A 16,066-nucleotide genomic window follows, 5' to 3' on the forward strand; every position below is an offset into this window, starting at 1 on the left:
AGCCTTGGCTGTCCTGGAACTCAGGCTGGCTTCAAACTCAGAAATCCGCCTGCCTCTGCCTCCCGAGTGCTGGGATTAAAGGCGTGCGCCACCACGCCTGGCTCAAAAAACTCAAGTAATTTAACGGTGCTTTAAAAAGTCACTTTGGTGCCTAGCGTAGGATGCAGCTTGAAAACACAAGCACACATCAGGAAAGAAGAGACACCAGTGTATGAAGATTTCCTTCATCTGTTGGCTTTTTCCTTCTGTTTTCCTCTCATTTGTTACCTAAAAAAATCAGACACACGTGCATTCATTTTATTTAGCTTCACCATGTCTTTTATTCTTTGTGTGTGAGTGCATGCCTGTGTGTGTGTGTGTGTGTGTGTGTGTGTGTGTGCACGCTGTGTTGTGAGCCTGACAGAGTACAAGGAGGAGGAGGAGGACCTCAGGTGTCTTGCTCTTTTTGCCTTATTCCCCTGAGACAGATTTCACTCAACCTGGAGCTAGGTCTAGGTCTAGGTCGGCAGTTGGTAGCCAAAAGACTCCACTGATCTTCTTCTCCCTACAGTTCTAGGGTTACAGGCACAGTGGCTCTGCTCGGACTTTTGTGTGGGTGTTGGGGATTTGAACTGAGGTCCTCATGCTTGTGCAATGCATGCTCTTACCCACTGAACACGAAACTCCTCAGCCCACATTATTTTTCTTTTGCTAATTTTTTTAGTTGATACCTAATAAGTGTCTATAGTTAAGGGGTTGTGTGGATCTCATTTACCTCATTTCTGCATATAGTTACAATAGATCACTAACTTTTGGCAAAGAAATGTCCTGACAACTAAGTAATACGCTGTATTGCATTATTTGAAAATTGTCCACACTAGAGGCAAACTTTTTAAATCTTTAACGAGGAAGGGGTTTTATTTGTGTGTGTGTGTTTGTGTGTGTGTGTCTTCTCTCTTTCTTCCTCCCCCTCCTCTAGTCCCCTGTCTCATTCCCTAAACAGACTACAGAGTTCTGCTCCTTCCTATGCAGGTAGGGATGGCATCTACTGAAGGAGTAAAAAGTCTCAGAGCAAAAAATTAATGTCTTGTTTTAGAGACTTAATTTAAAAATAAATTCTGATATAAAATAAAGAAGGCAGAATATTCGGTTGCTCATCTTTTTTTCTTTAACTTATAGGTAACTGTAACTTCTTATAAAAACCTTTTATTCCCCCCCTCAGGACCATTTGGAATGGCTTTTTTGGGATAGGGTTTGGGGGAATGTAGGTAGGTACACAAATAGAAACAAATCTGCAAGAAGTCCTTGAGAAAGCCAACAGTGATTGCAGTTTTTCAATGGTCACTGGTCCACATTTTTCAGTGATTTGACCTGAATTTTCTAACCTCACAGTCAGTCAGCACCTGCCACCCCCCAAAACCACTGCCGAAATGGAGCATATCTTCCTTTGTGTCTAAACATTTTTCCTCCTGAGTTCAGTCAGATGTCACGGTGCATTGGCCTCTAGTTCCTTTCATATTCTGTGGTGGCCTATCGTTTCTCAGATGTTTTGATGTGGTTTAACTTTGAGTACCACAGGAATTCCATTCGGAGTTCACTCACTGCCAGGAAGGAAAGAGCTCATGGTGCCCCTTCTCCATGTTTTGCATGGATTATGAGAAAGGAGAGATTTTAATTAGGTAAACTGTGAGTGTGTGACTCTCAGTCTGTTACAGTCACATTAAAATTTATGATTGGGGTGTAGGGAGGAGGAAAGTAGAACCAAAAATGAGACTACCTCTTATTCATCTGTCTGTCCCATCCATCCATCCATCCATCCATCCATCCATCCATCCATCCATCCATCAATCCATCCATCCATCCATCTATCCACCCACCCATCCATTCATCCATCCATCCATCCGTCCATCTTTTATTTGCCCACCCACTTATGCATCCAATCCTATGCAGTCATTTTATAGTTATACAGGCATTTCTCCCTCTCCTAGTAATTTGTATACTATAACAATATGTATAGAGTAACCCCAACAGCATTGCTAACAGATGCAGAATCAGTGGAGCCCTTGGAGCTCTTAGAACACGGAGCCTGATGCTTCCTAGCTATTTTTTGTATGCTTAGGAAATAAAGGAAAGCCAAGGGGACCGGAGACCATTTTTGGTCTTGCTGTATAAAATCTAAACCTAACCTGACTGTTCTTAGTTTTCACAAGGGTGAGGGATGTTTTAAGTGCTTGCGTGGGTGTGTGCTCATACTCATGAGTATGCATGTGTATTCTATGTGTCAATACGACTAGTTCCAAAGAGTAACACTTAATTTGAACCATGAAGTGTTTTGAAATCAGTTAGCTTTTTGTGGGATGGACTGGTTGCATTGGCCCAAATCAACTGTCAGGGGACAGGACTTTCTCTCCCTATTCCACTGTCTCAGTCCTTACCCTGTTCCTCTCAGTGTGCCTGGGCATTGAAAAGCTCTTGCTGATTGCTGGGTTTGCCCACAGCAGAGTGAATGCCTACGTTTGGGGGCTAGGAGTCTCTGCTGTGTTGCTTCTTGTCATGGGAAACCCATGGCAATTTTCTTGTGCTGAAACACTCTAGAAAAGAATCTCGGTAAACTGCCCCCAGAGAGGAAAAGCTTTTCTCTTCATGAGATAAGTTTCAGGCCAGCCTGGGACACACAAGGCCTTGTTTCAAAACAAAACGAAAAAGAAAATCAATTTGGCCAATTTAGAACACCTCCCCCCCACCCCCAATCCCGATCTCTTGCCCCTGTCCTCTGCTTGGGGTTGGAATGCCCTCTTTTTATTCTGTATCTACACGGTGCTCACTGGGGTGGGGGGTGTGCTTACTCAGTCCGTTGTTAATAAAAACTGTTGAAGGCTACACAGCAATTGGATGAGACCTTTCAAGTCTTTCAACATGGGCAAGACTTGACCCTTAGTTTACAGTTGACGTTAAAGGAAGATTGCACTTCTTCTTCCTGGGCAGATACTGTAAGTTCAAAAGCTTGATGCATTGGAAGTGACAAGGGCACCCCAGGTGGCAATTGCTGGGCTGACAGGGTGGTGTTCTGTCTTGAATTTGTCCGTGGCTTTTAGCATACTGGCTGGAAATCCTGTTGTACTGATTAGTCTCCGGTCTAGCAATTCTAACCATCTCAAGTTAAAAGTTTTTACTAAACTCTCGTCCTGCTGTGTCTGGGAGAAGTCAGAGGACACTAAAGGGAACCGTGGGGTTGCTTTGAGCTATGTCATCCTATGACACAGTCATTAGACACATTCGGCCATTTGAATGGAAATAATTAAAATTAAAAAGTTCAGATTGTCGATCTCAGGAGCCCCATGGCATAGGGGAATGGCCCTGTGCAGCTTGTTGCTATCCTACTTAGAGCCAGTTTAAGTTTTTTTTTTCCTTGAAAAAAGAAATCTGGACTAGAGAGAAAGCTGAGGAAGTAAAGAACTCAGTCTCTAAGACAGATGATTTGAGTTCAATCCTTGGAAGTCACGTGGTGAACTCCCGAGAGTGTCCTCTGACCTCCACACATACTCTGTGGCGTGTGTGCTCTTTGATACACATACTCACATAGTCAAAACTTAAAAACCATGAATAGATGAATTATTTTTACCTCAAGGACTATTCATTTGTGTGTTGGTGTTGTGTGATTATGAACGGCACCACACAAACTCAGACCCTTGCCCAGTTCTCTCATCACCTAGTGAGGCTTGCTCTAGCAAGACAAGGAGTAGCTGGTCCAGGCCTTTGTAATGTGGATGGAGTCCCTCAAGAATGAGGGGTAGAAAGCTGAGCGGGAAGCTGTCTTGTTTCTTAGTTTTGAAGAGCTTGATTGATCATTCAGTCATTTAGCCAGGGATGGTGCTGAGCTGAACATTGAGTTTCTAGACATAAATAAGCCATAGCCTCTGCCTTCAGAGAACTGAGTGTGGGGTTGGGAATAGATGTGTAAATCTAATATGCATAACATCTAATGATTTGGTAAGTATAATAATAGAATTGTAACTGTAGAGATCTGGGGATAAGGGTCAGTTACTAGACTGCGCCTAGCAAGCCACGGGGGTCCATCCCTAGTACCTCATAAACTGGTTGTGCCAGCTCATGCCTGAAATCCCAGAACTCAGGGAATGAAGGTTAAGGTTATCCTTGGCTACACAGCATAGCTAGCCTGAGCTATATGATGTCTTGACCTGAAAAACCGCAAAACAACAGCAACAAAACACACACAAATGGAACAGGAACAAAAAGTAACACGATGTATAAGTGAAAACAAATAGATGGGTTTGGGCATAAACGATCATATTAAGTCTTTACAAGGGTGTTTGTTTCTGGGATCTGTGGACAAAACAAGGAGCAGCTACTGGACACAAGGCTGTAACTCAGTGCATTCTTAGAGCACAGGTTGCCAAAGGAGCTGTGCTCTGTTTTCGCGTTTCTGATTGGAAGGAATGTGTCATGAGTAGACCCGCCTGCCCTGTGCACTTGGTGTGTGATAAGTGTGTCCAGTCACCCTCTCTCCCTGTCTCCCCAGCTCTCTGCGCCATTGTCGCCACCATCTGGTTTCCTGTATGTGCCCACCGCGAGATCACCATCGTGAGCTTTGGCTACTCGCTGTATGCGGGCTGGATCGGTGCTGTGATGTGCCTGGTGGGTGGCTGTGTCATCGTCTGCTGCTCCGGGGATGCACAGTCATTTGGAGAAAACCGTTTCTATTACTCTTCTGGTTCCAGCTCGCCAACGCATGCCAAGAGTGCCCATGTCTAAGAGGGCTGCTCCACTGCCCGCCGAGGTGCTGTAAATGCTGGGCCTGGGCCCTGGGTTTGCTCGCCACAGTGGGGGAGAAACCCACTTCCCTGCCAGGCGCTAAAGCCAAAGTTCTAGAAAGTATCCTGCCCTGGCATTTTGCAGTCGTAACACTCCACCCACCCACCACTTCTTGGCTGCCTTAAAAGAAAGCTCTAGCTCAGTTAATGCCCACATAGTTTTCTCCTGGAGTTGCGGGCTGTGGCTGTTTGCTCTTTCCTCGGGCATTCCATTGTTGTTGATTAAAAAAATATTTTGTTTCTCTCTTAAATTCAAATGTCTTGGGAACATTGCTGACTTGGGTGTGGATTGGGAGAGAAATAAAAGATGCTTTTCAAAGGGTTACCAACGACAATGGAAGCCTCATAGAGACAGCGCTCTTCTCCCTTTCGGCTTAGTTTCAAGGTCACTTATATATAAGAGATAGAAACGGATAGATTGGGAACACGGGTGGGAGGGGAACTCGGAGCTTTCCCTCCATGGGGAAGCTTCCCTTTTATAAGTTGAGGGGTTGGGTGTCTTTTTTTTTTAGTTTGCGATTTTACATTTTTCTGTACGTACTTTTTCAAGATTGATCATTTTTATAACCACGGTTTCCTGAAATTCTCAATTCACCAATATGAAGGAAATGAACCAAGTAGACGTTAATATGCAATAAATAATAGTGCGAAGATTATAACTTTAACTGACTGCCCACGGTTTCCAGGTTTGTATGCTATAGTTTTTAATCCTATGGTTGTGTATGCTTCAAATTAACACATTTAAAAATCTTTTCTCCCCTTCTATTTCTGTCTCCGTTATGTTAGAGACCATGAAGCAGTATTGTTTAACATAAGTTGTACTGTTAAATTTGGCTTCATGGGTGTAAACACCAATGGTCTGTCAGTGTCTAAGACTCTGGACACTGCAAGCTCCGTCCATTTGTTCAGGTAAAATCTGTGCAATAAAATAACAAACTGTCTCCAAAGCTGCTCTTTAGTCTTCTGTGAATTCAGAGTATTTGTCCGATTTTTTTTTAAAAAAAGAACTCAACAAATTAATTTCTGATCATTGAGCAAAGAACAAACCATAAGGGGCTGATGAGCTGGCTCAGTGGGGAAAGTGCTTAGTGCTTAAGCACTCAGATCTGAGTTCAAGTCTCACCAGCTCCGAAGTTGGTAATCCCAGTGCTCGCATCCTCTCTCTTACTGCACACACACACACACACACACACACACACACACACACACACACACAAGTGTGTGTGTTGTGTGTAGTTTGGAGGGTCCCTGGGGAGTCTAGACAGGTGGAAAACTCCAGATTCAATGAGAAACCTTGTTTCAAAAATAAGATAATGAACCCCACATGAAGGTTCACATCTTTAATCCCATAACTTGGGAGACAGAGTCAGAGGGGATCTCTGTGAGTCCTGCTTGGTCTGTAAAGTGAGTTTTAGGACAGCCAGGGCTACATAGAGAGAGTCAGTCTCAAAAACAGAATGAAACAAAACAAACAAACAAACAAACAAACAAACAAACAACAAAAAGGGTAGTTGGCAAAGATGTCACACTTTAACCTCTGGTTCACACTCCACCCTGCCCCCAGAGATACACACACAGACTCACAGATATGGAGACAGACACACAGAAACACACAGACACGGGCAGACAGACAGGCACACACACACACACACACCACAGAGCAAGAGAGTGAGAGACTACACATGACTTTGGATTGTTCTGACTGGCTAAAAAGTTATATTTTATTCACTATATCATGGTGATAGTGTATAATTATAAAGTGTAGCCTAGTTGTTCTCTAGTTTCCTTAATGTGACTTTCTTGCCCCTGTGTCACGGGTAAATGTGCAGTCATGAGAGCCAAGTTACAAGCACAATGCAAACCATGTCTGAACCTTGAAAACTTATGATAGCCACAATAAAAACAAAACTAAAACAAGTGAAATGAATTTTAATGTATTTTATTGAATATAGTCCCTCCAAATAATTCTCATTTCAGTATGCATAGAGCTATCAGCTTTCCCACAATGTTCTCTTGGTATTCAGATTGTGGGCTCTGGTTTGTTTCTTACTTCCAGCACATCTCAGTTGGATCAGCCATATTGCAAGAGCCGAGTACCTGCAGGCTAGAGGCCACTGGGCTGATTAGCTCAGCAGCAAACAGTAGGTTCTGTCCCTGTAATCCTAAGAGGAATTCAGTTTAATTTTATCTGCTGTAGTCAGAGTTCCATTAGCCTGGAGCAGTTGTAGCAAATCTTTATTCTCATGGAGATGGTGCTCCTTTCCCTTATCCCCAAAGCACACCCCAAACAAGATGCCGTCAGTATATACTGTCTACCTAAACAGCAGGGAACAGGGAGCCTGTGCTCTGGAGAGCTGGTCCTGTCACATCTTTAATCCTCCCCACAGTCCCTGGTTTTGGGATGAGAAAATGAGTGGAGTGTATGTGACTTGTGAGGGTCAGGTGGTCACTGTACAGAACTGGAAGAGATTTAAGCCTATTGAAGCTAAAGCCTTCACTCCACACCTATAGAGCTCACCGTGACTCTAGGGGGTCAGGCACTCACCTTCCTGTCTCCTCACTCAGTAGATCTGTGTAGATCTGCCAAGTGTGTGGATGCTGTGTGTACTGCAGCCTGTCTGCTGGGGTGGCCTCCAATAACACAGTTGGAGAGACAGTGAATTGAAAACAGTTCTCTCATGTTTTTCTGGAGTGCAGAAATCCTGCCCTTTGTTTCTTCTTTGATACTCATCCGAGGTTGGATGGTTTTGAGAGTGAGCCTATCAGTTCTCTCTCCTCGCTGTTCTGAATAGAGCGTGGAGGGACCTTTGCATTGAAAACAGACCGGTTCCGTTCACGCTTTCCAAGAACTCGATAGGAACCAAATCAAAGCAGAGAATGTTTCCAGGGAAGTGCTGGATTTGGAGATGCTGGGGACAAGACTGGAACAAAAGGAGAAGGGTGTGAGCTTGGAGAGTGCACGTTACACACTTGTGCTGCCTTGGTGGCTTGGTGTAACAATAGAACAAGGTCCAGCTCTGTCCTGGCCTGCCTCTTTTCTTGTTTTAATTAGAACTGATCTGCCCAGCAGTGTTTCTCTATACAATGTACACAATGAGCTGTCGCATCTTAAATGTTTGGCAGGACATTCATGCTCATGACATCACATGCTAGGAGGACAGGGAGGCCACTGTGGGACCAGCCCTGGGGAGAGGCAGCATCAGGACAGCCTTTGAGATGGCCCCACAAAAGAGTGTGTGACAGCCAGATGTGCAGCTTCATGGGGACTGAAGCGGGATTGTGGGAGGAATGTTGGCACATGCTGCTCGTGGCTTGAATAGCAGCTCTTGAGGAATCTCAGTTTCTTTAGCTCGTGTATACCCAGAGCTCAGGCACCGTGGCCGTGTCTGGAAGGGTGAGTGGAGACAGGGGGACTAGTCACTGCTTCATGCCCCTCTGTAGAAATGAAAAAATGTGGGAAGTCGAAGCCATTCCTGGAGGGCCGTGGAGGACACAAATCATGCCTGGGGTAGCTTCAGAGAAGTGGTGACACCCAATCGTCATGGCCAGGGATTTTCTTAATTAAAATGGTGTTGTCTCTCTCGTAAGCTGAGTTATTTGTAGTTCTGCTGCGAGTCTTGATAAAGTGAAGATTCTGATCAATCCACGTGGTCAGGCCTGAGTTCTTCACTAATTAAAAAAAAGTTGGATGGAAATTCTTGTTTTCCATTGATTTACATGTGTGTGGTCACACACATGCCATACTGTGCACATAAGTACAGGCCAGCCTTATTCGTGCACAGACCGAGTGTGCCTCTTTTGCACAAGTTCCTGGGAATCATCCTGGGTCTTTCTGAAAAATTCTGCAGCTTCGTTGGCAGTAATTGTGGTGTAGAATCACTCATGTGACTTCAGGCCCTTTGTTCCTCATCGAAACACCAAGGAGCCTGTAGGGCAACTCATGAAAGCTGGCTGTTTTAATTCTAGGAATTTTGTGTGCCTGCTGGTGTTACACAAGTAGCTTGGTAACAGCTGTGGTAACACATTTATACCAAACAGTACAAATGCAGTGTTTCTTCCCGTTGGCTCCCACTTTCTGGGTAGTCCTCAGACATTGGCCCACTACAGCCCATCTCTGGGAGAACCATAGATAAAGCCAGTGGCGTGTACCACACCTTCATTGTGAGAAATGCACTCCTCATTTTCTTTAGTATAAAGGAAGGTAGAGGGAACAAGGACAGTGTGGGGAAACTGAGGAAAAGGAGAGGAGCTGGTTGCCAAATCACAGTTGTGTCCTGGTCGCATGTCCAGTGAAGGCCTCAGTACTCCTCACCTTTTAACACAAGCCTGCACCTTAGTTTTGGATACAGGTGGAAAAACTCCAATGCCAGGGCTACCAGGCGAGTGCCTGGAGCCACGCTGATGGCCTTTGAACACATTGACGGTATTTGCTGGTCTCCTTAACTTGGTCTGGCTTTCTACCTGATTATAAGAGTACTAAGTCTGTTAACATCCACTGGAAGTGTGTTCCTTGCTGGGCACAGTGAGTCTCTTACAGATCACTAACACTGTGATCTTCATAACTTACAAATCAGGTCTCAGGACTGCATCTCTCTTTACAGATGGCAGGGTTAGAACAGGGACAATGGCTTCCCGAGTGTCACAGCTACTGAGTAATGCCTGTTCATAGCAGAAAACATGAGCACTGGAAAAGGCAAAAATCCCCAAAACCCCAAAGCCTCCCAACCCCCCAAAAAACAACCACCAACAAACGAATTCCAAAAGCCAAAAAACCAAAAAACAACAACAACAAAAAAAACAAAGCCACCCATTAGAGTCATTCCTTTGCAAATGTTCTTCCCTGTGTTTTAAAATAAAAGCCCATGTTTTCTACATGCAGCTTTGTGTGTTCCTAAAAAGAGAAAGAATACCAGTGGACGCTTCCTCCTGCCTTACGTAGTTTCCTGGGGTAGTGTTTAAATTCCGGCACTATCTCTCAGTGTCTGAGTATATCCCAGTGAACACACAGGAACAGTTTTGCTGCTCTGGTTCCTTTCTGGTGTCTTTTGAGAGGAACACCTTTGCTTATCTACGTGATGAACGCCTTAGGAGTTCTTAGGAAGTAATTCTTGGCCCCAAATATCTTTTATTTGTAGAGAGAGGATGCCTAGCTTTTCCCGGTGCTCATAGTAGAAGGTAGCATTTCAATTTAGGATGCTACTCTTTTAAAATCGATTGCAGTAATTTTTTTCTTCAGTTTCAATGGCATGGGATGATAGGTAAAAATATTTGGAATAATTTAGTTGGTAGGAAAAACTTTTAGAAATATTCACAACAAGAGGAAAGGTGTGCCAAGGAGAGGTGGGGACCCAGAGTCTTCTTGTGGTCATCTCAGTGGGCTCTGCTTCCTAGAGAAGGGAGCCTTGCCTACATTCCAGAGGCTCTGCATGGGGCACAGTGATACCTTTATATCCACAGTTCCAGGTTTGGATGAGGACTCTGGGTCTTTTTTTTTTTTTTTAAGATTTAATCATTTTATGTATGTGAGTACACTGTAGCTGTCTTCAGACACACCAGAAGAGGACATAGGATCCCTTCATAGATGGTCATGAGCCACCATGTGGTTGCTGGGAATTGAACTCAGGACCTCTGGAAGAGCAGCCAGTACTCTTAACCACTGAGCCAACTCTCCAGTCCCTGACTCTGGTTAGCTAAACTACTTCCTTATTTTATTGCTAAGCATAACCCATGAGAATTAAAACTAGGGGAAATAAGTGACTTGCCCATTTCCCAAGCCTTCATTTATCGTGTGTGTGTGTGTGTGTGTGTGTGTGTGTGTGTGTGTGTGTGTGTGTGCCATGACCCACATGTGGAGGTCAGAGTACAACTCCTGGGAGTCACTCTTCTGTTATTTTGTGGGATCTGGGGTACATGTCATCAGGCCTATAGGCAAGTATCTCTACCAGCTGAACCATTTTGCTGGCCTGCCTTTTGTGGACAGCTTACCTCTCCTCTTCAGCCTGTTTTTGTTGTTGTTGTTTTCTGAAAAGTCATGTAAAGGCACATGGGCACATGGAGACATAGGTGTGCTAAGGCCCTGCCTACTAGGGATCAGAACACTTGGGCTGCTGAGGGTCTTTGTGTGTTCCCTTTGCTTCTGCCCTGGCCTCTGTGAGTAAAGCCAAGGCCTCCATCATATGGTAAGGGACCTCATTCTTAACCCTGGTCCACAGGGCTGACCTGGCTGTGTGACTCTTCCTTTGGTTACCAGGCCAGTTCCTTAGCTCCTTCAATAGAACAGATCTTAGCTTGCTCTGGTCACACAGGTTTAAGCAAAGATCTGTAGTCATTCTCTCTACTATAGAAATTATCAAACACACAACTCACCAGTAAAATTTGTGACTCCTACCCCATCCCTGGGTGTGTGTCGCATAAGAAATCAGTGACTGGAGGGGGAGCCTGGGAAACTAGCCAGGCTATTCTTGTCTACCCTAAAGTCCAAGAACCATGGAAGAAAGGATCAACGAATACAAGTTAAAGTAATTTTGCTTGGCCATGTTAGGGAGTCATTTCCAGTTACCTGGGACTTTGCAAAACAGTGGGGCTGTGGTTTAAGGAAATGCTTCATTTGAACAACCAAAGTGGGGGCTGCTCTTCTTATGTCCAACCTTCCCTCCTGGTTTTGAAGTGAGTACCATACTCAGGCTGGACCAATCACGGCATGTCATTTCCTCCAAGATGAGCTGGATTGCTCCAGAGGGTTGGTTTCTATTTCACCCAGTTCAGATCAGCCATATCCTATCTTTCTTTGGAGCTGTGGGGGAGAACACCTTTTGCATTGACAGCAATTAGGAAGAGTGTGAGCCTAGAGCCTCCCAGTAGCTTCCATAGTAGCTGTGTGGAAGGAAAGCAAAACAAAACATTTTTTTTTTTAAACCCATAGTGAGTGAGGTCAGGATGAAGAGGGAAGCAGAAGCAGTAGCCTAAAAAGAAGCAGGAGGTGTGTGGGAGACTGACTCACACCTCATGAGGCCCTTTGCTTATACAAACAAGTCTCCCCACCTTCCCATTCACCTTTTCTCCTTGGGCTCTGTCAGCTGTAGCCTAAAGCATCTTGCTTTGCCTAGGTGGACTGTGGTATAGTCACTCTGGAAATGCCCCTGGATTTTTGCTGCTTCTTGGGACATTTTTCATTTACTAGCTGTACAAACATTGACCCCACTCAGTTGTCTTTGGAGGTCCAGAAGGTGTGTGAGTGTGTGACCCAGGTCAGTCCAGTCAAGTTCTCATAAGTACGTTCTTCCCAGTTGCGAGGACTCCCAGTACTTAGGTATCCATTGGCCTGGTGTGGAGGACTGTCTGTAGTGATGGAGAGGATGCAGACGTGAGACACAGAAAGCAGAGCACCAACAATGTCAGGTCCCTAGTACCAGGTAACTGGTGAGTCAGCACATGACATGACTTTTGGCCAAAGCTACTGTATTAATTACTTTCCTTATTGATGTGATAAACACAGAACAAAAAGAAACTAACGGGGTGGGGGGAAGAGGAAGAATTGACTTGTGTTCACAAGTTTGAGGGCCCAGTCTATCACCAGAGTAAGATGCCACAGGAGAGTGGGGTACACTGTCTACAGCCAGGAGGCAGAGAGAGAAGTCAAGAGGGAGACGGAGACAGTTATGTTGATCTTCCCCCTTTCATGTTTTCATTCACCCATAGGATGTACCACCACAGTCAGGGGAGGTCTTTCTTCCTCTCTGGTCTCTGGTGAGGGGGTGAGGTGCTGGCACTTCCTGATCTTATTTCCATCTCTTCCTCCTCTTCCTCCTCCTCCTCCTCCTCCTCCTCCTCACTGAGTCTCACCGTACAGCCCAGGCTAGCCCGGAACCCACTATATAGATAACTCTGCAGCAGTCAACCTGTCTCAGACTTGCACATCTGAGACCTTTCACCAGTTACTGAGGTTCTGTGTATGAGCTACAACATTGGCTAATTACTGATATTTTTCAATTAAAAATCTTCTCTGGGGGCCTGGAGAAGTGACTTGTAGGTAAGATCACTGGCTGCTTTTGCAGAGGACCCAGGTTGGATTTCCAGAGCCCACGTAGTGGCTTATGACCATCTGTAACTTCAATTCCAGGGGATCAAATTCCCTCTTTTGGCCTCTGTTGGCACCAGGCACACACATGGTACAAACACTCATATGCTTCAAATAAAAATAAATAAATCTTAAGAGAAAACCAAACCAAACCAAACCAAACCAAACCAAACCAAACCAAAAGAGAATTGGTGGTTTTTGTTTGTTTGTTTTGCTTTGTGTGTGTGTGTGTTTTTTTTTTTTTAACAAAGAAAGGGGATGGTGATATTAAGAGGATCCAATAATAGGTATAACCATACTTCCCAATACCCAATGGTTTAATTCAAACTCCTAACTTCTTGTACACTGTCCCCACCCCCAACTGTTGTAGACCCATGACCTCACCAAGAGCGAATCACACTAAACAAAGGATACTCTGTGAGACTGTATCTTGGAGAATTGTGACAAACCCTTCCACTAGAGCCATTTGCATTTTCAGTAAATCTACAAAGCTTACATTAATTAAAATCCTACCCCCGCCCCATTCTGCCTTCTGCACAGAGAGAATGAATTCTGAAGAAGCAGGTGCGGTGCCAGCTACCAGTCTGAAGCCGGGTTCTGTTTCTTGACGTATTACCTTTCTGAGATAGGCCTTTGATATCTGCTTATTTAGTGTTTGAAAATTCATAAACCCTTAAAACTTTGGTCATTTAACCATTGCATACACTAACAAGATTTTGCTGAAAGGACCCTGATATAGCTGTCTCTTGTGAGGCTATGCTGGGGCCTAGCAAACACAGAAGTGGATGCTCACAGTCAGCTATTGGATGGATCACAGGGCCCCCAATGGAGGAGCTAGAGAAAGTATCCAAGGAGCTAAAGGGGTCTGCAATCCTATATGTGGAACAACATTATGAACTAACCAGTACCCCCAAAGCTCATGTCTCTAGCTGCATATGTAGCAGAAGATGGCCTAGTCAGCCATCATTGGAAAGGGAGGCCCATTGGTCTTGCAAACTTTATGTGCCTCAGTACAGGGGAACACCAGGGCCAAGAAGTGGGAGTGTGTGTGGGGGGGCGAGGGTATGGGGGACTTTTGGGATAGCATTGGAAATGTAAATGAAGAAAATACCTAATTAAAAAATTAAAAACCAAGTTTGGTCATTTAAATTGGTTTTGTGAGCATCTGCTAAGATTACATATTGTATGTGTGTGTGTGTGTGTGTGTGTATGCTTGTGTGAGGATGCACACATGTTGTCCTGGATAGTTTTTCATCAACTTGACCCAAACTGGAGTTATTTGAGAGGAGGGAGCCTCAGTTGAGAAAATGCAGGCATAAGATCTGGCTGTTAGGCATTTTCTTTGTGGCTGTTGGAGAAGATCCCAGCCCACTGTGGGTGGGGCCATCCTTGGGCTGAGAAAGGCATGAAGATTGGTGGTTTAGTCTCAGGGAGCTCTGGGGATATTGGTTAGTTCATGTTGCTGGGACTTGTGGCTCTAGCTGCATATGTAGCAGAGGATGGCCTAGTTGGTCATCAATGGGAGGAGAGGCCCATGGTCCTGTGAAGGTTCTCTGCCCCAGTATAGGGGAATGCTAGGGCCAGTGGAAGCGGGAGTGGGTGGGTTGGGGAGCAGGGGGAAGCAGAGGGGATAGGGGATTTTCAGAGGGGGAAACTAGGAAAGGGAATAATATTTGAAATGTAAATAAAGAAAATATCTAATTAAAAAAAAAAAAAAAGAAAGGCATGAAGAACAAGCCAGTAAGCAGCATCCCTCCATGGCCTCTGCATCAGATCTTGCCTCCTGGTTCCTGCCTGTAGCCATAAAATTTTTTTTGCAACCTACTTTTAAAAAAGGGTTCCACCTCTCCTCTAACCCACCAGCCAGCAGAGGTAGTGGAAGAGAAACGTTATTAGGAGATGGGGAAAGCGGACCTGTTCAGCAATAGTTCTTTGGCTGGGTGTGTGTGGGGGGGGAGGCTTGACCTTCTTCAGCAGCAGTTCAGTCCCGTAGCAAACACCAAATATCCAGCAGCTGCAGACCGGTCCTATAGGCAGGCAGACACCAGGCAGTTGTAGTTCAATCCTGAAGAAACCAGGAGCCTCACCAACTGGCCTGAGGAGAGGTCGCAGAAGCACAGAAGCAGCAAGCTGTGGAAAAAACCTCACTAGCAGTTCTTGGGCAAGTTTCTCTCAATAGCAGCATTACCGCAAATTGACCTCAACAATGCTATGTAAGGTGAACCAATACATGCGTGTAGTTAGTGAAGACTAGCGAAGCGGAGCAAACCAAACCGACGCTCCGTGCTCATCTCCCACTGTCTGTGGGGTCACATTTATACTCATGTGTCTGCTTTAGCCAAACATCCTATCACCCGAGTCTGCTTCAGGAAAACAGCCTTTCACATGTTTGCTCTAGCAAGACATCCTTTCACCTGTGTGCCTCAGCAAAACATCATTTAACAAATTGACTTTCCAAACAATTAGAAGTTTCCAGTTCATCTGCCCTGTTTGAGTTCCTGTCCTGGCTTCTTCAGTGATGAACTACGTATGACACAGAAGTATATCCTGAATAAACCCTTTCCTTTCCAACTTGCTCTTGGCGATGATGTTTCATCAGAGCTGTAGTAACCCAAACTAAGACATGTGTAGAGGTCAAAAGACAATGTGGGGTGCCACTTCACAGGCATCACCCCTTTTTTTTTTTTGAGACTGGGTCTGTCTTTGGTCTGGAACTCAAAAGTAGGCTGGGCTGACTGGCCATTGGGTTTGTCTCTGTTTCCTTAGCAACTGGAATTACAAGTGAGACTCTTAATTTTCTTTTTCCTTTTTCTTGACAGAGTCTCATTGTGTATGTCTTGCTGGCTTGGAACTTGTTATATAAACCAGGCTTGCTAGGATTATAGGTATGCATCTCCATAATGCCTGGCTGTGCTCCACTTAAAAATTAACTTATTATTATTGTTATTATATTGTTATTATCGTATGTGTGTGTATTCATGTGTGTGAGTGGGTCACATGTATGTATTCATGTGTGTGAGTGGGTCACATGTGTGTATTTTTGTGTGTGAGTGGGTCACATGTGTGTACTCATGTGTGTGAGTGGGTTACATGTATGTATTCATGTGTGTGAGTGGGTCACATGTGTGTATTCATGTGTGTGAGTGGGTCACATGTGTGTATTCATGTGTGTGAGTGG

General features: G+C 44.7%; 1 protein-coding gene across 1 annotated transcript in view; it reads left to right on the plus strand.

The window, feature by feature from the left end:
• Cldn11 (claudin 11) overlaps positions 1 to 5,758 on the plus strand; it is a 14,069-nt gene extending 8,311 nt beyond the window's left edge. Inside the window, exon 3 of the mRNA XM_021158295.1 lies at positions 4,520 to 5,758. Coding sequence (XP_021013954.1) covers positions 4,520 to 4,752 — 233 coding nt within the window. The 3' untranslated portion in view covers positions 4,753 to 5,758. The remainder of the gene's footprint in view (positions 1 to 4,519) is intronic.
• Positions 5,759 to 16,066: the final 10,308 nt, after the last annotated feature.

This window comes from Mus caroli, chromosome 3 (assembly GCF_900094665.2).
Source record: "Mus caroli chromosome 3, CAROLI_EIJ_v1.1, whole genome shotgun sequence".
NCBI lineage: Eukaryota > Metazoa > Chordata > Mammalia > Rodentia > Muridae > Mus > Mus caroli.